Below are 22514 nucleotides of genomic sequence, written 5' to 3'. Positions count from 1 at the left end.
GTCATCCCAAGGGCTATACGGTCCATTATTTATAGAATTAAAAATGGTTGAGACACCAACCACACTAAAATCTGCATTACAAAAGAACTTTAATTATTCTCGGTTTTGGTCTAAATGTGTATCTGATCCAGGAAATAATAAGATTGTACGATTTAATCCAAATGTCACCCAAATAGATTATTTACCAGAAACACCCGTTAAGGAATCACTTGTTATAAACGATGATAGTGAAGGAGACGAAGAAGAAGAAGAGCTGGTGATAGCAGTTCAATACATAAAGACGCTAGCGATCGACAAGCTATCCAGCGCTATCCAAACCCTTTATCTCTTGCCTGGGTTTATTTTTATCCTTTCTTGTCAGTGGGTCTCACAATTTTACCAAAAAAAGAAAATTTGATCCCAAAAGAGCAGACCCATCCCATCCCCTCTTTTATTTTTTTTTTATCAAAGATGAATAAATTTAGCTTTTCATCCAAAGATGTAATAGAAAATCAATCCAATAAACAAAACACGACACCATCCACCAATAAAATCATTCTTGATTATTTGCTTTATCTTTCTATTCAATCTAGATTAAAGCAAGCCAGTGTGGAATTGTTGGAGTTATCTTTTCCATTACCAAAAGAAAGAGAAACCCTAGAAGAACGTAAAAAGAGATGGGTCGAATCTGCTGCGAAAGCAGAACAAGACAAACATGCTGTAGAAGCCATTGTTGCAGGTAATAAGCATCCTCTTTACAGGCGTCCTAATCTACTTTTGCAGGCATCCTTTCTAGCCACTGCAACAAGACGCTCTCTTTTAAACGCGACTGTCATTTCGAACAACGCCTTCATCTCTGTCAGCTCACGAACCTTGTCTTTGGCCGATTTGATGTTCCTTCGAGCCATCAAGAAACCAGTGCCAGCACCCCTCTGACCCATCGTCCCTGGCGTCATTATCTCTCGCCCGAACCTCTCGATCGTGAAGAGCTCTTTTCGAAACCGATCCAACCCGCCTTTTGTCGTCGACACCGCGTTCAAGACTGCTACGGTTGCAGCTTACCCACCCTCAGCAAACCAGCCCCAGGCTTGATCGAGGCCATCCCGACCTTTTTGAGAACGAGTGCCGATATGCTTCGACGCAGACTCGAATCGGGAGAAGAGGTGAAGCCCATGATGTTTGCTGGTCAAAAGGTCATGGGAGGTGGTATGCCGCCCAAATGGTACGACCTCTTTCTCGAGTTACTCACGCAGGCCGCGATTGAAAGTTATTTGTGTGATGGCCAGGTCGGTTTGGAATCTATCTTTGAAATATTTTCATATGGTCGCGTGGAGGAAGAAGGGGAAGAGGAGGAGGAGGAGGAAGAGGAAGAAGAGGAAGAAGAGGAGGAAGAGGAAGAGGAGGAAGGAGAAGAAGAGGAACAGCAAGAAGTGGGTGGTTGGGGAGTTCGTGCTGCGGACCATCACTTGTTATTTCCAAAGACGCGCACAATGTATTTATTCAAGACGCAAGTAAGAGAAAGAGAAAAAGATGTAGGTTGAAATAGGCACAAAGAGGTAGGGGGGCTGTGATTTATTTTTTATAGTTTTTAAATGTGGATGAACAAGGAAATTTTCAAGCTCATTTTGAAAAGCTAGCCCAACGCTTCCCACTTGAAAGATTTGAAAGAAATATGGGGGATTTTATTCATATGATTTTGGATACAATGGACATGCCAGCATTAGATGATACTGTAAGAATCTTAGAGTAAACAAAGATGGACGCTAACCCCATTGTAGAATACACAAACAGGAGAGAAAGCATCAGATCCCTCTGTTTATAAATATCCTGGTGATGGTTCACTTTTAATGCCAGAAATACCAGACGAAGAAACAGAAAAGGGAAAGAAACGTGCTGCAGAAGATGAAATGATATCAAGCGATAATAATAAACGCAAGAAGGAATAAGCTTTACTTTCTTTATTCTTTGTCTGAATCTTCATCAGATGAATCACTGCTAGCACTGTCACTGTCTTCATCAGAAGAATCGGAACCAGAGCCAGAGCCAGAGCCAGAATCAGATTCCTTATCGTTGTCATCATCACTAGAAGAATCTTTAACTTGATCATCTTCTTCTTCATTAAAAGCAGATTCTTTGGTTTCTTCCTCTTCTTCATCGCTGGAAGAATCACTGCTGCTGTTATCACTATCGCTTTCACTTTCACTGCTTTCAGATACAGCCTCTTCTTCCTTGACATCCTTGGCTACTTCTTTCTTTACCGTCGTCTTCTTTGGGCTGACTTCAGGTTTGGCTTTTTCAGTTTTAGCCTTCTTGATGACACCATGATTCTTTTCATAAGTTTCTAATTCACGATTGTATCTTTCCTTTTCTTTTTGAGCCATCTCGTTATAAGGCTAAACAGATTTAATTTTGTGCCCTTGCTGAATAAACTATAAAACTTACTTTTTTCTCAGCATCCGATAACTTTTTCCATCTCTCACCGTAAATCTTGCTTTTTTCAACAAAACTGGCTGAAGGAAATTCTTTATCGACGTCAGCACGAATAGAGTTACAATAAAAGAGATAGTTGGAAGTAGGCTGCTTTGGGAAATCAGGGTCACGCTTTCTCTTTCCTTTGTCCTTGTTATTGAAACCATTGGTTTGTGCACCTGTGCTGTCTAATAATTCAGTAAGTAATTGAGTGACCTTGGTCAGATGGATTGCAACGTCTCTGGCAGCTTGAGCAAGCTCTGGGTTCTTTTTTATAGATTAGTACACGTGTCACTGGTATTGTTTGACGTATACCTCTTGCATTTTGCTAGACACGTCTTTCATGATTTTGCTATAAAAAAGAAGTAGGTTTTTTTTTAAAAAAAAAAAAATAGAAAACTAAATTTTTATTGGATGACTAATTTTTCTTTTCTGTCCTTTTGCTGCTAAACAACCTAGGGTCAAAAGTCCGCATAAATAAGAAACCAAAAAAAAGAGGGGTGTATGTATGTGGGGAATAAAAATGGGTTTAATAATTTGTGAGAATGATGGCAAGTACAGCCACCAAGGCGAATAGGGTGACTGTGGATGCGATAAAGATGATACTTTTACTAGCAGGAAAATAACCTTTTGTCATGGCTGATTGTGAATGAAAATAACGACTACATGCAAATATCATATAAAGCATACCGATCACAATAAAGAGCATTCCCAATGGCTGACCTGCTTTACTCTCTTTGTCAAGGCGAAATAGTTGTGTAACAGCTAAAGAGAAATGAGCAATTTATCACGAATATCACGACATATCTACACTTTACCAATGCCAACTGAAATAGTAGACAGACTGGTCCTGACCCAAGCTAGAAAGGTACGTTCGTTTGCTTCAAAAAGAAAAATAAGGATCAAGAGAAAAAGGGGAAGATGATTGGTCTAGTTACCTAAATGATCTCTTGCTGTTGCCAATGTATTTTCTAAATATAAAGAAGTTGAAAAGAAATCAACCATTTTTTCTATACAACTATCTTGTGCTGAATCATTTGGTTCTATTGTCGATGAATAATTTCTATGTGTTTTTGACAAAAGTGGTTGCTGACTCATGCTTTTTAAAGGAGAAAAAAAAAAAAAAAAAAAAAAAAAAAAGACAATGAGCTTAATGCATCAAGAATTATTTTAGTGGTGTGTGTGTGTGGTTTAAGCTGACTTCAGTTTTATTTCAGCCAATCACATGCTTTTCTTATATTGGTCCTATCTATCGACACACGCAAAAAAGAGCGCTTTTGCTTGAAGTTTTGGTTGTATTTGAAATCTAGCAAACGAAATGTATTGTAAATCATGTACTCTCCTTTTTTCTTTGATCAAAAGTACCTCACGTGTGTTCAACACCTGTCAGTGGCTTTTTTAATGTAACCCAGTCCGTGTACCTTTCCACAAGGGTACCACAGGACTTGTTTGATAAATTCAAGGTCTTTTTGAACTGTTTTCCTTTGGAAGCTGCTACTTTTGATAGATTCATACAAGCATGTCTTGTTGGTCAGTGGGATAGAACAAGTTGGTTTTAGATAAGCTTGTGCTGAATTATGATGCGTATTGTCAGTCAAGAACAATAAGGAAATGAATAAAAAAACGAATGATGTTTTATGGTCATGGTTCATGTATGAAAGCGACACTGCAAAAGAAATCAAGACGATTGACATTCTAAAGAATAAATGACAGAATATGTAAAAGATATGAAATACAAGATCAAGTGCCTATTTGTAAACGCAACATGATAAAATACGTATATATTTTTATTGCAGTAGTGTGATCATAACGCAGATTAATAAGTATTAAACTATTCTCAAGCACCATCTAATCATAACCATAGCCAATGTCATTCAATGGTAAGAGTCCCAAATTCTATTTTCAATCACTGGACATTCACATTCATACCCCGATGTCCGAGTTGGCTCTTTTTTTTTGTGAATTAAAATCAACAAGGCCAAGGAGTATAATAGATTCTTTCTTCATTAATTTTATTAAAGTGAGTAGCCCTACCATTTTGTTATTTTAATGGATGAATAAAGAGAAAATACTAATGGATGGATTATAATATAGTATGGCTGATTCTGCAACGGCCGGTGCTTCTCGTGGTAAGATTTTTTTTATTTTTTTTTGAATGCTCGATGCTGATGCTTTCTAGGACGTGGTGGTTTTGGACGTGGACGTGGACGTGGTGGTCGTGCTGGCCGCGGACGTCGTGGTGAAGAAAAGAACGAATGGGTTCCTGTCACCAAACTCGGTCGTCTCGTCAAGGCTAACAAGATCAAGTCAATTGAAGAAATCTACCTTTTCTCTCTTCCCATCAAGGAATATCAAATTGTCGATTACTTCCTTCCCAAGCTCACTGATCAAGTCATGAAGATCATGCCTGTCCAGAAGCAAACTACTGCTGGTCAACGTACCCGTTTCAAGGCCTTTGTTGTCATTGGTGATGAAAATGGTCACGTTGGTTTGGGTGTCAAGTGTGCCAAGGAAGTCGCTACTGCTATTCGTGGTGGTATCATCCTTGCCAAGCTTGCCATCATCCCCGTTCGTCGTGGTTATTGGGGCTCTAACCTTGGTGAACCTCACACTGTACCTTGCAAGGTCTCTGGTCGCTGTGGTTCCGTCATGTCTCGTTTGGTCCCTGCCCCCAGAGGTACTGGTATCGTCGCCTCTCCTACCGCCAAGCGTGTCCTTCAATTGGCTGGTATTTCCGACTGTTATACCTCCTCTCGTGGTTCTACCCGTACCCTCGGTAACTTTATCAAGGCTACCTTCGCTGCCATTGGTAACACTTATGGTTTCTTGACTCCTGATCTTTGGGAAGAATCTGAATTTGTCAAGGGTCCTTACCAAGAATTCTCTGATTTCCTTGCTCAAAAGCAAAGAAAGTAAGCCTTTTTTTTTTCTATTTGGAAATAAAAAAAGAGAGAATGAATTGCTTTTTTTTTAAAAAAAATATTGATTGCGTTTATTTTTATTTGTGGGAAGAGAGGGGATTTAATAAGGAATACCATTTGTTAGTTTTTGGAAATAATCATACAAAACAGTCCGTTGATTAGCAAATGAATCCTTGATGCGCATCAACATGAAATCAGCAGCAGCTCGATCTGTTTTGTCAGTTTGGAATCGAGTACGCATTCGTTTGATTGTTTCTCCTTTGAAGCAAGGCAATCCGGATTGAAGCATGAGTGATACGAGTTGCATGATCAATTCTGCGTAAGGACGTGATGCCAAGTAGGCCTTGATGACCAGTTCAGAAAACTGTCTAAAGGCTTGTTCTTCTGAGCCTCCACCCATCACTTGAATCATCTCAGCCGTCAGTTTGAACGGTGAACTTTCGAATGTGATACCACCGGGTGCGATATCAAAAATGAAACCAAAATCTATAGAAACACGTCAAGAAGAATTCATTGGGTTCATTGCTCTTTCTTTACCGATATGAATGATATGACCATCGTCATCCAACATGATGTTACCATTATGACGATCCTTGAATTGCAATAAATAAGAAATGACAGAATAAGCAGCCACACTCTGTACAAAGTTAATACGGGCTTGTTGAAAGGCAATCGAGTCTGGTCCACCATATTTGGCCACAAAATAGTCATAGAGACTATTGACCTTTTCACGACCCAGTTGATCACGAGAGATCGAGCGAGGGATCACGTCAATCACACCACGACCGGGAGCAGTGGCCACCACACGGTAAGGATAGACATAGAGATCGAGACCGACGCTGGTAAAGATATTCTTAAAGACCGCAATCAACTGAAGGGCCAAGACGTCCTGTCGACAGTCATCACCGACTTTGAAGATCGCCGCTTGCCAGATTTGTATCGTCTGCTTCTTGTGTGTCTCTTCCCCTTGTTTCAAAAGTGCCAGTTCGTCATGCTCTTCCTTTTCCTTTTCGATCAAGAAGGAAGCCATGAAAGGTGCCTTGGCATGACTTTGAAGGGGTCGGCCTGATTTACGATCGATATCCAAGACGTGGCCATCAGGATTACTGGGAAGATAAACACCAATGTCGACCTTGATCTTTGCAAGCTCTTCATCCAGTCGTTTCTGTGGTGTGTAAGTCATCTGAATCAAAAGCTTCATCGTCACTTACCTTTTGCATCGGCTTCTTTTCATTCTGTCCATACTTGATATATTCTTTCAGATGACCCGAGATCGCAGTGACCTCACCAAAGAACTTGAACTCACGTTCATAAAACTCTCTGTCTGTACCGGTGAAGGAAGAGGCCAGGCTCTCGATGATTCTCTCCAGCACGGGTTTCAAGACATCGGGCTTTTGACAGCCCTTGTCGGCATCCACAAAGAAATTGGCTTGCATGTTCCAAATGATCTGATGAGCAAACAGTTGAGAGGATCGACCGGCTTCCAAAATGTATTTTTCGACATAGCCCAGACTGTCGTATCTCAAGGCTTGAACGATCTGAGGCACATAGAAAAAGACCATGTCGACCGGATAATATTCAAGTGTACGCATGGCGTATTGCAAGATCAACGGATGGTTTCCATAGGCAGGCAAGAAATAGCTTGCGGCCGTGATCGCTGGTACCGGTGCCCAGTATTGAAGGTAGCGAAGGTCGAGTTTGGCTGTGGGCGATAGGCGTTCGCCGAGGAGTAGGATAAGTGCCTCGGGTACGTCGACGACATCCAGTGTGTTGTTGGCAATCAATCGATGGAGTTCACGTTTGACGGCCGGTTGAACAAAGCGAGAGTCCATTTGGACAGCCAGTTTGGGTGATATGCTCCATGCGACACGAATGATTTCTTTCCATGCATCCTTTTATACTCATTAATCATATGCTGCTCGACCATATCATTACAACTTACATCGGAAGCCATTGATTTTTCAGTGTTGCCAATGAAATTGGAGGGGTTACCAGGACCGGTTGTGTTCAGAGGGTTTGACCAGACGGATAACTTTGTTAATTCACTTTCGATAAACAACAGTAACAATTTGTGAATATTTTTGTGTTGCTTGATCACATCATCCTTTGTTTTATCTTTGCCAAAAAAAAAAAAAAATCAATGTCTTTTTCTTTTTCTTTTTCTTTTTTTTTACCTTTCAAAAACATGTAATGATTTGGTGATGATTTGGATTCACTACTTCCCTTTATAAATGAGCAAGTAATCACATAACCTAGTGAAGGTGTATCTCCCATAGCAGTATGATAAAATTCTGTCAGCAATCTATATTCCATTAAAGCTAAACTTTTTCTTGCACCATAGTGCCATCTATTACATTATGTTGGAAACAATCAACGATAGAAATAAGTGTCAAAACTTACTGTGGAGAATGATAAAACCAATCAAAAGCAGCACTATACACAAAGGATCTAAACTTGTACTCTGCCAAAGCCTCCATACGGGTGCATTGAAGTACCTTAAAACCAAGCTGAAGAAGTAAAAAGCGAGGATATCGAGCAAGCGGATGGGTACTCATGAGATGTGCATTTTGAAAAGAAGCTTGAAGTAAGGTGATGAGGATATTGACGAGATGTTTGCTCTTGTGTCGGATCACATAGAATCGATTACTCAAGAATTTGATCCAGATGGTGTGAGGAGTAAATAAGAAAGAAGCAGCACGATGATTGGTATCACGGATGGCCTTGTCAGAAGGAGCATAGGTCATCTTTGAAGCAAATGGATGTTTGGAGCTAATAAAGAATAAGTAGCCGCTATACCCCCAAAAGCTGTACTTACTTGAGCAAAGGAGAAAAGATGCCCTTTCGATGGCATTGGGACCAAGTCCACATCCCGCTCATTTCAATCATCAGCTTATTTTCAATCTCGGGTCGCTCAACAAGCATCCAGTTCCAAATCGCTGTACCAATCTCGATGGATTCAGGTGTAAATAGGTAGATTGGAATACGAACAAGGTACCGAATGATGTCAGCATTGGCTTTGGGTATAGCAATCACATAGGCTGCTGAACGATGCATGATGGTATGCAGACGATCAACAGGGATCTCTTTTTTGTCATCGATGCTTTTCAAGAGGTCTTGAAGTTCTTCAAGAATAAATGGAATTTGTTCCATCAATCCATGGTCACCTTTAGGATTCAGCATGAATAAATCACTGATAGGCTGATGTTTTATATATATACCTGATCTTTCACGAAGAGCCATGAGATATTCCATACCTCTGATCTCACCCGAATAAAAGTTCTTGTGTCTAAATCCATGCAAGAAATTTGATGATTCATCAGGCAATACGGATGGTATACTAGGTGTAAAATCTAATCTACAAGTAAGCATACCCAATGTTTTTTTTTTTTCATTACTATTATTACCAACTGCCAATTCATTCTTTGAAGATGATTTGCCCAATTCAAGGGCTAAAGATCTACCCATGTGAGCAACATCATTATAGCTTCCAGTGGTATACTTGTTAAACTCAGAGAGATAGTCTTGAAGATGTGCGGATACTTCACTTGGAGAACGAGCAAGGGCCAGCTGAACCCATTTACGAGCACTTTTGTAAAGACGAGTGAATACTTCCTTACGATAACTGTATGAATCACCAAGTTCAATTGTAACATGAGCACGTTTAGAAGTAAAGTGGAAGATGGGAGAGTACTAAAGAGCTGGGTTGGCTTTACGTTTTCTTTTTCACTCGTCTTACCTCATCACGGTATTCGGCTTCACAACTAAGCCAACTCAGTTGAACCAACTCCAAAAGTAATTGAACAAGGGATCCATCCGTGAATACCTGAGGGAATGAGAGTACGATGCGTTCTACTGTCTTGATAGCCACTACATGAACCTTTTCACGCTTGTGACAGCACAGCTTCAAAAGAGCCGCTACCTGGTCACGCAAGTTTCCATCTAGGCTTTGTCCCTGCGCCTTACCGGAAGCATCCTTGATGAAGGCTTGAGATACTCGATCAGCGATCGTTTCAAGACAGTTGCCGAGGGTGCTTGTGTTGACACCATCATTCATGAAATAGTGAAGGATGTGAGAACAATCGCCTTTTCGACTACGCATCATTTCAACATGATAGACACTCAGAGCAAACACGATCTGAGCAAATGAAAAGTTCTTGATGTCATAAGCAAGCGTCGGCAGGTAGTTGTTCAGCTTCTGTCGCATGGGGCCTAGGCCATGCTCGGCTACGCTGCTATTACACAAGACCGAATTGTGCTCCAGATCACTCTCGAGGTAGTTTGTGTTGCTCTCGAGTACGAGCACCGGTGTCTTTTTGGCAATCTGAAGCATACATGCGTGCCACTCGCGAATCCAGATGGATTCAGTCACAAATCCAAACAGGACACAGTGGAACCAAAAGTTGCGAAAGAGAGCCACCGTCTCGCCGCTGGGAGAAAGGTGTGGATTGAAATCGTCATGTTCTAAAAGGGTACCCAAGACGGTCAAGAGAGAGCCAAGTTTAGAAGCAAGTGGGTATTCGTGTTCCTTTTTGGATTTTGCCATGGTTCTTTGAATAGAGTTGCCCATTTCGATAAACAAAGAGAGAATGTTTTGTAAATAGAATTGGTAGTATTCTGGTCTTTCATTCAGTCGTTTAGCCAAGTTAAGTTCAGCTGCTAAAATCTGCAAGAAAAAAAAAAGGTAGTTTAGTATTGAATTCTTGTTTGTTTCTTTAGCACATACAGCATTATGGATGATGTTGCTCTCGGCATAAAGGGTTTCATGGCTGATGGTAGCAAGCAAGCCAACGATCTCATCAAAGACTTTTTTAGGGCTGACAAGAGCAAGATCAACCAGTTTCATCGTCAATGAAGCTGTTGCTGATGGTGTCAGCATCTTACGACGAAGAGAAAGCATAGAGAACGCTTGAGAGATGATCTATGACGACCGGTTTAAAACAAAAGGCCTCAACATTTTCCTTTCAGCTTACCTCATCATCCTTTAAATGCACAGCAACGCCAACGATAGCAGACAACACGTTAGCACATACTTGCTGCTTTTGCTTTTCGGTCAATTGTTCTAATGCAGGTGCACCAGAGATAACGCTGTCCTTTGGCTTTTGAGCAGTGTCACCATTGGCATTGCTATATCGTGTGATTTCATTTAAAAGAGCATAGACGGTAGAAATGGCGGTTTGTGTTCCATGTGATTCAAACTTTGTCTACGTCAAAGAAATAAGTTACCTGTTGCTGGACTGACGAATCCTCAGTGTTGCTTTTACCTGTACACATTGGGCTAGACGAACGATAGCATGTCGCTGTACACTCATCGCTCCTTTGTTTTTCTCTCCGAGATCAAATACGGGCGAAGGGGTTGCGAGGAATCGACAGATGGTGTCGGTCATGGTCTGGTTCAAATGCACAAAGCTAGAAAGAAATGATTGAGTCTTATTTGTATTAACTAGAAAGGTGTTTGTTACTTGATGGCAAGTAATACAGCGGCATCGAGAGAAGCAATGTGAACCCAGGAATCAGGGACTTCTAATGCATCAAACAGGCATTCTGTGATTTGCTCCAAAAGTGAATTGTCAACTTCATGTAAATAAACTGAAGACAAAGCAGCGACTTGCTAGTAAGATCGTGAGAGATAAGTCCCTAGTTCATTATTTCTCTCCTTTATCCTTACCAAGCTTGTTCCCATGATTTCCTGCATATAAGCATCCGAAGCCCACTTTGCCCCTTCTTGAACACTCTTTTCTGCAAATTTTCGAATATCATCATGGTACCCAAGACTCATGATAAAGAGTTGCTTGATGTTCTTGATCAAGGATCTGTCTACATCTGAACCTTGTTCAGTCGTCACATTGAATTTCTGGGATGGATTTTCCATCAACAAAGACCAGATGCTTTCGATATCGCAAGGCAGGTACATTTTAGAGAGTTGTTGAGAGTTCAAGGTGATGGGCACAGTCGTACTGCTATCGGGCACGGCATGAGTCAGGACGCGAGACAAGACATTACGAAAGGCAATGAGCAAATCGTGAATGATCCGGTTCGAGCTCAGCGGTGCACCTTCCTCCATGTACTGAGCTAATACACGTCGACTATAAGCGTTGTTTTCGGCATTCTTGAAACAGGTCGTGATCGAGACACGAACCATGTCCAGGGTGTCATCGTTGAGTAAGGATTGGATGTTTTTGCATAAAGACAAAAGTTGGCTGGGACGATAAAGGAAAGGTGAAAGTTGAATTGCTCTAAAAAAGCCAGAGAGTGATGGAAGTATGAAGGTGACGGTAAATTCAACTGTGATTCAAACCTGTCCGTTAGCAAAGTCTTTAGAAAGCACCATCTCTTTTTCTTACCATTCTCGGGTATGAGCTGGATGATGAATCTGGCATAGGCCCACAAAGTATCAGCAACATTTTCATATATTTGAGGACATTTATCACCTATCTCTAAAAGTCCAGCTACTAAATAATAGGTGATCATGTCGGATGGTGGAGGTCCTAATGAAGAAAGTCAACCCTATTTTTTCTTTTCGTTGGTCGATGTTGTATTTACCATTCAAATTGACAGGTTCCCAATCAAAAGCAGGCAAATGTCTGACATAAGACATTAAACGAGGGGCTAATTCTAACTTTTTTTCTGCGCTACATTTGACAGTGTATTTGGTAAGAGCAGCGAGCGCCTGCTGACGTCTGCGTGTCTGTAGTATGCTCAAATTTTAATTGAAGGGTCAGAGTAGCTGGTTTGTATGTTTACCATTGATCCTAAACCGGGAGCCTCCTTGCGAGTCAATATGTCAGTGCTTGCATTGATTGGAACTTCAGGGCATCTCGACAAAAGTTTCTCTATTTCGTCCGAAGAAGCCTTGGCTCGAGAGTCGGCCAAAACCTCGGCCAAACGAAGTAATATTTTTGAATGTAGATCTAAACGAGATCTATGTATGGTTACAAAATTAGTAAAAGAGAATCAAACTCACATTTGCTAATACAGAAAGGAAAGCTTCGCGCAACTTACTCATTCATCTTGAGATTGAAATGAAAGAAAGCTTCACCCTTAGATTTGTTTAAAGAAAAAAAAAAGGTTATTTTCCAGGTACAAAAAATTAAATAATGTCTGTCTGTGATACAAAAATTGTAAGGTGCATCATCTTTTTTATCCGGTTATGGCAATATGAACGTGAATACGATCTTAGGGTCATTGAGTATCATATTCAAACATAGAATATTTCCAGATGTAAATTTTGTGCAATTTAATTACTCACTTCCACTTTATGCTTTTTACATGGTGTTTAATTTTAAAAATAAGGTGCAGTTTGTATCCTATTTCGTGTATCTCTTGTGTGTCATTGTAATCTAAACAATGTGCCTAACGTAATGATAACGCTATGGTCAGGCAAAGAAAAGTCGATTATTTTATGAATATATGAATTGTTTGAAAGAGATTTCATGATTTTCAAAAAAGCGTCTTTCCTTGCCAATTCTTTTAAAATTGTGAGATTGGAATTTGTAAGGTTTTTATAATGCTAAATAGGTTTGGTTTAAGAGAGCCTTGATGTAAGATCAAAGGTTTAGGTAGGATTTGACTCCAAAAAGAGTAATGGTTTGACAATGGATTGCTTGCGTTAAGTGGCCACCAGATCTTATCAAGTAGATCAAACTGTTTTGAGTAAAGTAAAGTAAAAAGATAAAATAAAAAGGACTTGCAATGAAATATGTATACTTCAAAGGACTTCTTGTTCTTGATGTTGGGAAAAATAAAAGAAAAACAAAAGAGATTTGCTTTGAATGTTATTTATTAGAATAATTAAAAAGTAAAGTAAGTAGAGTGAGGTAACTCAAGTATAAAAAATATTGAAGTTATTTATATGTTTTTGGCTTTTCTGGTTATATGCTGCTTTTGATGATTTTGTGGATATTCTATATTTTTTTGTAGCTTTCTGGGCTTATCTGTATTGTAGTTAGTTAGTATTTGGGATTTGGTTTATATTGAAGTGATATAGATTTGTTTAGTTTGAGGCTTGAAGCCTTGAATGACTTGAGTTTAGTTAACTTGATTGAACGTTTATTAGTTCTTTTGATAGAGTAATTTGGTTTTGAGTAGTGGCCATCAGATCTTTATAGATCAATAAGATTAAGAGTAAGATTGTTTGATAAAATATAAAAATAAAAGGGATCTTTCTTGATTTGTGATAACTCGGGTAGCAGATCAGAAATAATTGGTAAAAATAAAAAAGAAAAGAAAAAGTAATTGCGACCCAATAAGAAAAGATTTCTTTTTAAGCGCAAGATTTGATTTACTGAATGTCTGTTATTTTGTTAAAAATATTCATCTTCTTTATATAAAGAATGTGGGCGCCTTTTGTTTCTTGTCACGAACTATAAATTACAGCTCATGTTCTTCGTCCAAATTGTCATTATACATCACTAAATCGAGGACTAAATCGTTGTTCGTGCCACAACAGTGTTACAAATAAATGGGCAAAGAAAAATAAAGAACAAAGAACGCTTGCAACCAAGTTTAGCATTGTAATAGCTTGTTTTCTATTTAGGCCTTGTGTATTTATAAAGGGTTTAAAGTAGTTTTGAATATGAAGTAAAGTTATATTTGAGTATTTTCTTGATAGGAGTGACCACCAGATCTTGTTTTAAAGTAGATCAGTCTTGATATAAAGGTAATAGTAGCTTGATATGAGCTTTAACAGTGATACAATGAAGATATTTGGCTTCAAGGGACTCGACTTGTTGTTGATGTTTAGTAAAATAGTAATAGTAATAAAAGAGATTTGCTTTGAATGATATTTATTTAAAAATAATCAAAAGTAAAGTATGTCAGAAGTAAGTTTGTCAAAAGTAAGTGAATTAATTGTTTTTATAGTTTTTATGAATTTTATAACATGCTTTAAAATTTAAAGCATGCCTTGATTTTAATGCACCTTTTAATTTTTGTGCCTTGCATTAATTTTTATGTACCTTCGGGTCAAAATTTATAATCTGCATCCTTACAGCATTGATCTAAAAAAAAAGGAAAAGTCTAGTCAGATACCGTTGTAGTCTATTTTACAGTTACCCATCATACTTTTGGATATGGCTGTGATTTAAGTTATCATCATTTCAGCGACTTGATCGCACGACATCGCTAACATAGCGAATGCCGCACATTTATTCAAAACGCTATGTATTTCCTATTTAGGAAATTCTCCCAAAAAATAATAGCCATAATAATCACGTGACCGTGACTATTCTGGATAAATAATATACCGATGGCGTTATGTATGAACTATGTAGCTAAAAAGTATATGGTCAACATTTTAAGGGTTGTTTAAAAACCTAAACAAATGTTAATGCGGTATTATCTGTCGACTTTTTTATGCAACCATTTCTCATCATATCATTAAATTACAAATCAGTGTAAGATCTGAATAGATTTTGTCTACATTACATGAGTTTTCAAAATCAAATAAAAAACATGTGTGTTTTATGATATTTTGAGTAATTATTTTTTCATAAACTTTAAAAAGCTGATCGCAAATAGCAATGTGTGTTCAATTGAGCTCGCTTTTATTTATGAATCTTGTATTTCTATTTTGATCGAGTCTCTGGAATTAAGATGCAGGTCAATCTGAATCACAAGTATAACGTAAAACTAATGAAGAAAAAAAAAAAAAAAAAAAGAGGTCAAAACTTTAGAATATATCTCCTCAACAATTTTCCTCTGCACATCCTCATAAAAAAATGTATACTCATTTTAACTTTATTGAAAGAGAAGCACCTATTTTTTGCCGCCCTTTGGGCTATAGAAAGACATCCTTTGGGATCGAAAAAACCGTCCTTTGAGAATATAAAACCGCCCTTTGAGTTTTTAAAATCCGCCCATTGGCGTTGCGTTGACTGTACAGTCAGTCACTGCAATTTACTTCATTCTCCAAATTGGGTAACAGGATAAAATATTTGAGAAAAAAAAAAAGTGTGTACCTTTTTTTTATGAGTTCCATCACAGAAGAGACAGGTTGTATAGAATGTCGAAAACCTGCTACATTCATGTGCTCATCGTGCGGACATGATGGACCAAGATACTGTTCTGTTGATTGTCAAAAAAATCACTGGCAAAAAAATCACTATAAAGTATGTAAAGCAGCTATAAGAAATAGACAAAGAATACAGCAAGAAACAAGTATGAATCCACCCTTTTAATATATAAACAAAATCAAAATCTGAGTGATTATTAGATGATATACCCTTGAATGATTTATCAAATCAAAATAAAGAAGAAGAGGATGAAGATGAGGAATCATTAGCAGAAGAATTGATCTTTTATACAAATCAAATTTATAGAATTATTAAGCCAGTTGTGGCATGTATCATATTAAGTATATTCTGGGTTAAAGTTTCATTTAGCGGCCAAAGTGATTACAGGTAAATGACTTGTACATATTTAAATATATTAAGTATTTGTGTAGTCCATCAAGGCCCAATTATATAAGCATCACTACTTCTACTACAAGCAGTAGTAGTAGTAGTAGTAACAGTACATCCATTGGAACTTCATTTATAACAGCAGCCATTATCATTGGACAAATCATTGCAGTAACAATTATTATTGTGTTTTTATTTAAAAAGGGATGGATCAAGGTCTTGATCGGATTCTTTATGATTGTTGTGTTACTTTTATTAGGATTTATGACTTATTTATTATTACTGTAAGCCATCGATACATGCAGAAATGGAAATGGAAAACTTATCTTTATTAGTAATTTAATACAAGTATTTTTGATACCATTGGATTATACAACAATGATTTTTGCATTATGGAATTTTGCTGTTGTTGGGTTGGTTTCAATATTTTGGAAGGGTCCGTTATGGCTACAGCAATCTTATTTAACCATGATGAGCTCATTGATGGTAAATTTAATATACTTGAACAATACATGTGCTCATATAATTTTGCAGGCGTTCTCACTAACTGGATTAGAACAGTGGACAACTTGGATATTACTAGGCTTACTTGCTATCTGGGGTATATTTTTGAATCTATCAAAAGCAACGAACCTAATCCTTTATTAGATTTGATCGCTGTCCTATGTCCCTTTGGTCCTTTGAAGTTATTAATTGAAAGCTCAAAAAGTCAGCAACGTGAAGTACCTGCCTTGCTTTATTCTGTTAATGCCATCTGGCTGATGATGGCCAATCCAGGACAGCACTTTTATAATTCCGACAACAATCCTAATGAAGATCAATTTCAACATTCTGGTCAGACTTTTGATCAGCAAAGGGCAAGTCATGATGGGTTTATGCGATTAAATGATTCAAGTCAGCCAACAATCATATTGGATAATAACACAACAACAACAACAACAACAAATGAAGCAAAGAACGAAAATGATAATGACGATAATGACGACGATGATGAGGATGGTATACTGATATGACATGAACAGACAATGAAAATTAACAATATTTGATAGCCGAACGAACTGGTCTTAAACTTGGATTAGGTGACTTTGTGTTCTATAGTGTCTTGATTGCAAGAGCAGCTATGTATGACTGGATCACAACTGTTTGCTGTACAATCGCTGTCTTGACAGGTTTAACAGCCACGATATTTTTACTAGCCATCTATAAAAAGGCTTTACCTGCTTTACCTATATCCATCGCCTTTGGCATCTTATTTTATTTTGTTGCAAAGGCTGTCCTTGTTCCTTATATAGGCGCCATTTGTGTATTTGGTATGATTGGCTTATAGAGCATTTTGTTTGCAGTAAAAATAAAAAAAATAAAATAAAAAAAAAAAAAGCTTCATCATTTATTATCTGCCATTGTATTATTTTCATTATTAATAACAGTAATTGAATTAGTGGTTGTAATAGTAGCTGTAGTAGTATTAGTAGGTGATAATCTATGAAATCCTGAAGGCGTTATTGCTGGAGGTGGATCAACATTTAATAGATTCCGTATTGTTGGTGTCCCAATATTATTAGTTGTATTCGTCTTAATCGGTGCTAATTGTAGTCTTTCTTCTTCCTCTCTTTTTCTTTTTTCCCGTGACATTGACCCATTTTGGATATTGGGAACATGTAGAGGAGGAGGATAGATGTCCCGGCTGATACTGTCGGAATAGGGCTGATCCATGATTGGTTGATGATAGAACCCACTATGATTACTTGAAGAGGAAGAGTCTAAGGTATCTAATAAATGTTGATGTCTTCCGGATGAACCGAGCAAATTCCTCAAGATATTTTCAATAGCTGATAAACGTTCTTCTATTGATTGAATATTTGTAATTGGTGGTGATGGCTCAGGTAATGATTTCTTTCGAACAGGCTGTGTGATCAAATGTACATTATTATTCAGTCTTTCTCTTATGACCGATGTTGGAGCACCCGGTTTTTGATTTATGACATATTTACATTCAACACGAGCCTTTAGACAACCTGTGCAAGGATATTCTCCATTACATTTCGTCTTCTTCCTTCTACATTCTCCACAAGCACTGATCACCTTGAGTCTTTTACGTTTTATTTTATCATTTTCTATCGGCTTATTCATTTTATAAAATAGAAAAAAGGAAAAGAAAAAAAAAAGATTTGCCTCCCCGCGCGCTCTTTACGGAAAAAAAAATTAAAAAGGGGAGTAAAAGTAAGAAGGAAAGGAAAGGAAAGAGAAGGGATGAAGCAGATATTAAAAAGGAGAGAGAGAAAAAAAAGAAAAACTTTTTCCTTTTTATTTATTCATGTTTACACTTGCCACGTAAAAGGGACTTGCTCTCGTGTACTTAAAGTTCTAGATTTAAAATGCGCCACTATTCAAAGGCAACTTGAGCTGGAAGACGGAATGTTAAACAATACATATTCTTTTTAGGAGCTACGGTACGAACAAAATGTAAAGAGATCTCGTCTATCGGAGATCCCATCACTTTAGTTACACGCTATGTATTGCAAGTTATATAAAGGCTTGAACTTGTTTTTTAGTCTTACTTGTCTAATATCATTCACCGGATCGGAACTTCTTGTAAAACAATGACAGTGAATCATTGGAAGATATGATTGCTGTTGATCTTTGTAGATGCCTTTGAAAGCATCTATCATTTCATTATTAATCACTCATACTCCTTTAGGTTCTTTTTTTTTTTATTATTACCCAAGAATTCTATGGCCGTAGCAGGTAAATTCATAATGAAGTGATCAAATTGTTTTCCTTGCTGATGAAGATCATGTATTGCTTTCTTTATAAACTCACGTCCATCCATATTAAAAGCATAAATATTCTCCTTGATCTATCGTGTATTTTTAATAATCATTTTATACACATGCGTATATATACCTTGTTGAGTTTAACATTCTCACAAAGCCATTCATAAGAGGTAGGATTCAAATCATTTGCATAAACAACGCAACCTTTCTTGACGGAAGGAATAGAAAAAGGACCTACTCCTGCCATCACATCACCTAAATAATATGAATATCATAAACATAAACTCTATATTTTCCCTTACAGATATATTCTCCTTTTTTAAATATCCGAACTAATCGACAATGTTCAGCTTGAAGTCTCGAATTCCAATAGACTTTTGAAAAATCAAATTTGAACCTGCATTCATTTTCTTTCTATTGAATTTATTCATGTAAATATCTAAAAGGGATTGTTTGTAGTGACTTACGAGTTCAGTAATCATATTTGAATCACCAGCTAATATTTCCATTTCAAAGTTACGATAGGTGTTATCAATATTATTCGTTTTATTCACTACACTTTTTATTTTTTTATTTTTCTATTTTTTTGTTTAGTCTCAACAAGTGATCCATCGATCTGACTTACATCAAGTATAACTTGAGCTATTAAATGTTTAAATGCTATGTTTTCTTCTTTTAAATTCAAATGAGCTATAAGCTATCATGTTAACATTTGTCTAAATCTCACTATTATATTATTACCAATGTGACCTGTTACTGTATAGGAAGAAGGTGTCTCTTCATCTCCTTCAGGCATAACAGAATATAAAATTTGTTCTAATAAGAGATTGAATATTCAACTCAATGTAAAATAGAATAGGTTCTAACCTGTAGTCCAATAATTATAATCTACTGTAAACCTATGTTTTATCACCTCAAAACCTTCTATCATCTTTAACTTTTCCTCTTCAAGTTGTTTTATTTCTTTATTTATTGCTTAATACTCTCTTCTTCTTATATAAACACGCTATTTTACCTTTTATATCAAGGTTGAGCAAAACCAACTTTGTTTCTTTAGTATCTGATATCACATTATGAAGTCTAGGCAGATTCAATAGCTCGCTTCAAAGGATTTAGTTTTCGAAAAAAAAAGAAAATTCACTCATTCTTTTTTTTTACTTTTCAAGACAAGTAACAATCTGCTTTACTTTAGGAGAAGGTACACGAATGGCTAATGCTTCAAAAGTAGCATCAAATGCGCTTTTATCTAACACGGTTTTTCCTCTATTTAATGGTGGTAAGATATCTTTCATGGAGGATGAAAAAGAAATCTGTTTAAATGACCGCAAAAAAAATTTACCGCAAAAAGAATTCAAGATGCTGTCACAGTCTGCTTGTTACTGGTTTTTTGAGTAACTGAGAAAACTGTATAAGGTTTTGGTCTATAATGAGACGATTTGGAATGAAAGGTGAGACAAAGTAACTTTTTTATAAACTAATGCAAATGAGGATTATAATGTTTTACTTGGTTATTTTGTATAACACTCAATTACTTACATAAGCGATATGGATTTATTGCTTCTCTAATGTTGTCTTACGAAAGGCCTGCTACGATCTTAGTGGTGTCTGTATAACATATTGCCATGTACTTTCTTCGTACTCTATCGATTCTTAATCCAATTACTTCAGAAAAATATAATACTATTTACCATGGCTTTGTCTAATCATATATCGTTTTTTACACGAAGGGTTGAAATGTCATCAATAAAGAATCTTGTTAATCAAATATTCTGAAAGTTTGAGTTTATAAAAATCATTTTATTTCCTTCAAGACATACGTAACATCATGGTCAAGCCGTATACAGTACAATTTCGGTTCAAGTTACTTGATTCCATCTACCTAGACCATAAATCATAGTCTTCTCCTTACGGACTTGCAACAGGCAAACCTTAATTCCACGAGGGTCGTCAAGATAGCTTTTTAATATGTGATTTAGCTATTTTCTCCATTGATTGCCAATTCCAAATTTTCCATGTCTAATAGCACAACATTTGATATTCATCTTATGTAGCAACCTTATAACCATTTTGTCTTTTGCTTACACTTACATCGTTTGCCAATATGGCACCAGTATTATAATACATGAATGCATCTGCAAGTATTTCAAGTATACCATGATAAATTCATAACATAAGTTTAAATTGAGTATTGATTATTAGTGAGGAAATCATTTTGACCCCCTATATAGACTATTGACTGCTGGGCCCTATATTCTAACAGTAAAGCCAGCTTCGAACAGATTGACATGATGATTAAATACTTCTTCGTATTCAGAGTGTTGTTCAATACTATGGAATTAAAACAAAGTGGAAGTTAGGTAATGGTTACCGTTTATCTTTCGAAAAGCTAATTTATACTTGTGCACATATCTGATAAACTAAGGTCTTTTAGAATGCTGTTGTTTTCCAGTATTTCGTATATATTCTCTTTGTTATCCAAGTAAATATTTTAATTTTCAAAAAGAAGAATTGGTGTAAGTTATTGTTGTTGATTATCAGCAAGTGAGTCCAACAGATTCTTTTTGTCTTTTCAATAAGGTGAAAGGCATAGATCTATGAGAATATACAAGAGCAAATATAGATCAAGCAGCATGGCATTATATATCTTAGTATCTGGTATCATAATAGAGAGACTTAAGTAATAAACTATTTGTCTTTATCATTCGTCAGACGATATTTTTCAAGTTTGTTGGCTGTATTTATTTTCAGGCAAGATACCAAGCCATGTCTATATTGGTCATCACAATCCCATAACCCTCTACAACCTATGGTGCTTTAGTATAAATATTGCTTAGTGCAATAAATCTTGCATAGATTCAATGACTTGGGACCTGTTGGGCATGCTTGGTTTCTTCAAATGATCTAAATGGCTCTTGAAAATCAGCCTCAATAGTTAGTCTGAATCTTATTTTTTCAAAGGCAAATGCTTTGCCTTATTTTATTATTGATCTATTAAAAAATCTTCGTCTCATTGTAGACTAAATTATCTTTTCGCATCTTTTGATTTCAGTTCTTTGACTGAGTCTTTCTCATTTTAGGAGTTTTAAATTCCCATTTAATTTTAAAAATTTTTTTTTGAAAAAAAGTATAAAGTAGGTCCCAGAGAAACAAGTATTTTATTTTCTGTTTCTCTTCACTTTATTCATGTAAGTTTATTTAAAAATTAGGAGAAAGAAATTAAAAGTGTCGACGATGAATAAACAATGTATCACACTGAAAATCCTGAAGCTACTGATTCTGAGTAGCTCATGAAATAAACTTAATCTTCTCTCTGAGACACTTTATATATTCTCCATTAAAAATATTATTGGGTTTACTTACATTTATTCTTTATTCTAGTAGAGCTGCTTTTATACATGTGTGTGTGTTTTTTTTATATTAAATAAAATATTATTTTATAAATCATTAAAATGTTCATATAAATATCCAAGGGTGATATGCAACAAATAATTTGAATTTGTATAAGAGATATGTTTACAGTTTAACTTCATTTATATTCGGAAAAGAATTGAAGGGACATACAAAAGATGACTAGTAAAAACAATTGCTCGTGCTTTTTAAAACTTACTGTCAAAAATTGAGAGGAAATAAGTTGTATGTATAATAAAAAAGTGATATTAGTAAGTTTTTAAAGTGAATAGAAGAAAAAAGCAAAGGAATCTCATCGTAAATATCTAAATATTTGGAAAAGAAATCATGTTTGATACAGTAATGACAAAAAGCATCACAATTGGTTTTCACTCGAGAGGACCTTTTATCTTTCTTGACCCATTTATAGTCAACATCGCCAGTTTATGTTTTTGAAACTGTTAATGCCATGCTATCATAACGTTCTACAGCCTTTACAAACTTGAAAACCATAGCGATGAGTATCAACTCTCCAAAATATTTTCACCCCAAAAGCGACATATAGTAAAAGACATTTTCTGGATAAG

At 36.6% G+C, this 22514-nt stretch overlaps 6 protein-coding genes across 6 annotated transcripts; 3 read left to right on the top strand and 3 right to left on the bottom strand.

Moving 5' to 3' along the window:
• Positions 1-43: 43 nt before the first annotated feature.
• On the top strand, positions 44-1520 carry RO3G_09014 (uncharacterized protein; the record flags this gene model as incomplete). Its single annotated transcript, XM_067663599.1, has 3 exons — positions 44-336; positions 465-718; positions 763-1520. 3 exons carry the CDS (start codon positions 44-46, stop codon positions 1518-1520), a joined length of 1305 nt encoding a protein of 434 aa, XP_067519700.1.
• Positions 1521-1937: 417 nt separating this feature from the next.
• Positions 1938-2793, bottom strand: RO3G_09013 (uncharacterized protein; the record flags this gene model as incomplete). Its single annotated transcript, XM_067663598.1, has 3 exons — positions 1938-2372; positions 2422-2715; positions 2764-2793. The coding sequence occupies 3 exons, from the start codon at positions 2791-2793 to the stop codon at positions 1938-1940; spliced, it is 759 nt and encodes a 252-aa protein (XP_067519699.1).
• A 1750-nt stretch (positions 2794-4543) lies between these two features.
• Positions 4544-5364, top strand: RO3G_09012 (40S ribosomal protein uS5; the record flags this gene model as incomplete). Its single annotated transcript, XM_067663597.1, has 2 exons — positions 4544-4577; positions 4628-5364. The coding sequence occupies 2 exons, from the start codon at positions 4544-4546 to the stop codon at positions 5362-5364; spliced, it is 771 nt and encodes a 256-aa protein (XP_067519698.1).
• Positions 5365-5868: 504 nt separating this feature from the next.
• On the bottom strand, positions 5869-12376 carry RO3G_09011 (uncharacterized protein; the record flags this gene model as incomplete). The annotated part of the gene is made up of 16 exons (XM_067663596.1): positions 5869-6534; positions 6581-7261; positions 7312-7484; positions 7544-7671; positions 7770-8138; positions 8185-8719; positions 8774-9059; positions 9106-10287; positions 10340-10570; positions 10631-10775; positions 10829-10977; positions 11035-11651; positions 11711-11815; positions 11910-12054; positions 12111-12288; positions 12369-12376. The coding sequence occupies 16 exons, from the start codon at positions 12374-12376 to the stop codon at positions 5869-5871; spliced, it is 5598 nt and encodes a 1865-aa protein (XP_067519697.1).
• Positions 12377-16249: 3873 nt separating this feature from the next.
• RO3G_09010 (uncharacterized protein) lies at positions 16250-17093 on the top strand (the record flags this gene model as incomplete). The annotated part of the gene is made up of 4 exons (XM_067663595.1): positions 16250-16252; positions 16301-16367; positions 16415-16765; positions 16816-17093. The coding sequence occupies 4 exons, from the start codon at positions 16250-16252 to the stop codon at positions 17091-17093; spliced, it is 699 nt and encodes a 232-aa protein (XP_067519696.1).
• Positions 17094-18149: 1056 nt separating this feature from the next.
• On the bottom strand, positions 18150-19336 carry RO3G_09009 (uncharacterized protein; the record flags this gene model as incomplete). The annotated part of the gene is made up of 8 exons (XM_067663594.1): positions 18150-18275; positions 18325-18428; positions 18488-18623; positions 18671-18795; positions 18843-18954; positions 19008-19098; positions 19166-19182; positions 19298-19336. The coding sequence occupies 8 exons, from the start codon at positions 19334-19336 to the stop codon at positions 18150-18152; spliced, it is 750 nt and encodes a 249-aa protein (XP_067519695.1).
• Positions 19337-22514: the final 3178 nt, after the last annotated feature.

Source organism: Rhizopus delemar, genomic scaffold, assembly GCF_000149305.1.
Source record: "Rhizopus delemar RA 99-880 supercont3.6 genomic scaffold, whole genome shotgun sequence".
In the NCBI taxonomy this organism is placed as follows: Eukaryota; Fungi; Mucoromycota; class Mucoromycetes; order Mucorales; family Rhizopodaceae; genus Rhizopus; species Rhizopus delemar.
This window is presented reverse-complemented; position numbering and strand designations above follow the sequence as displayed.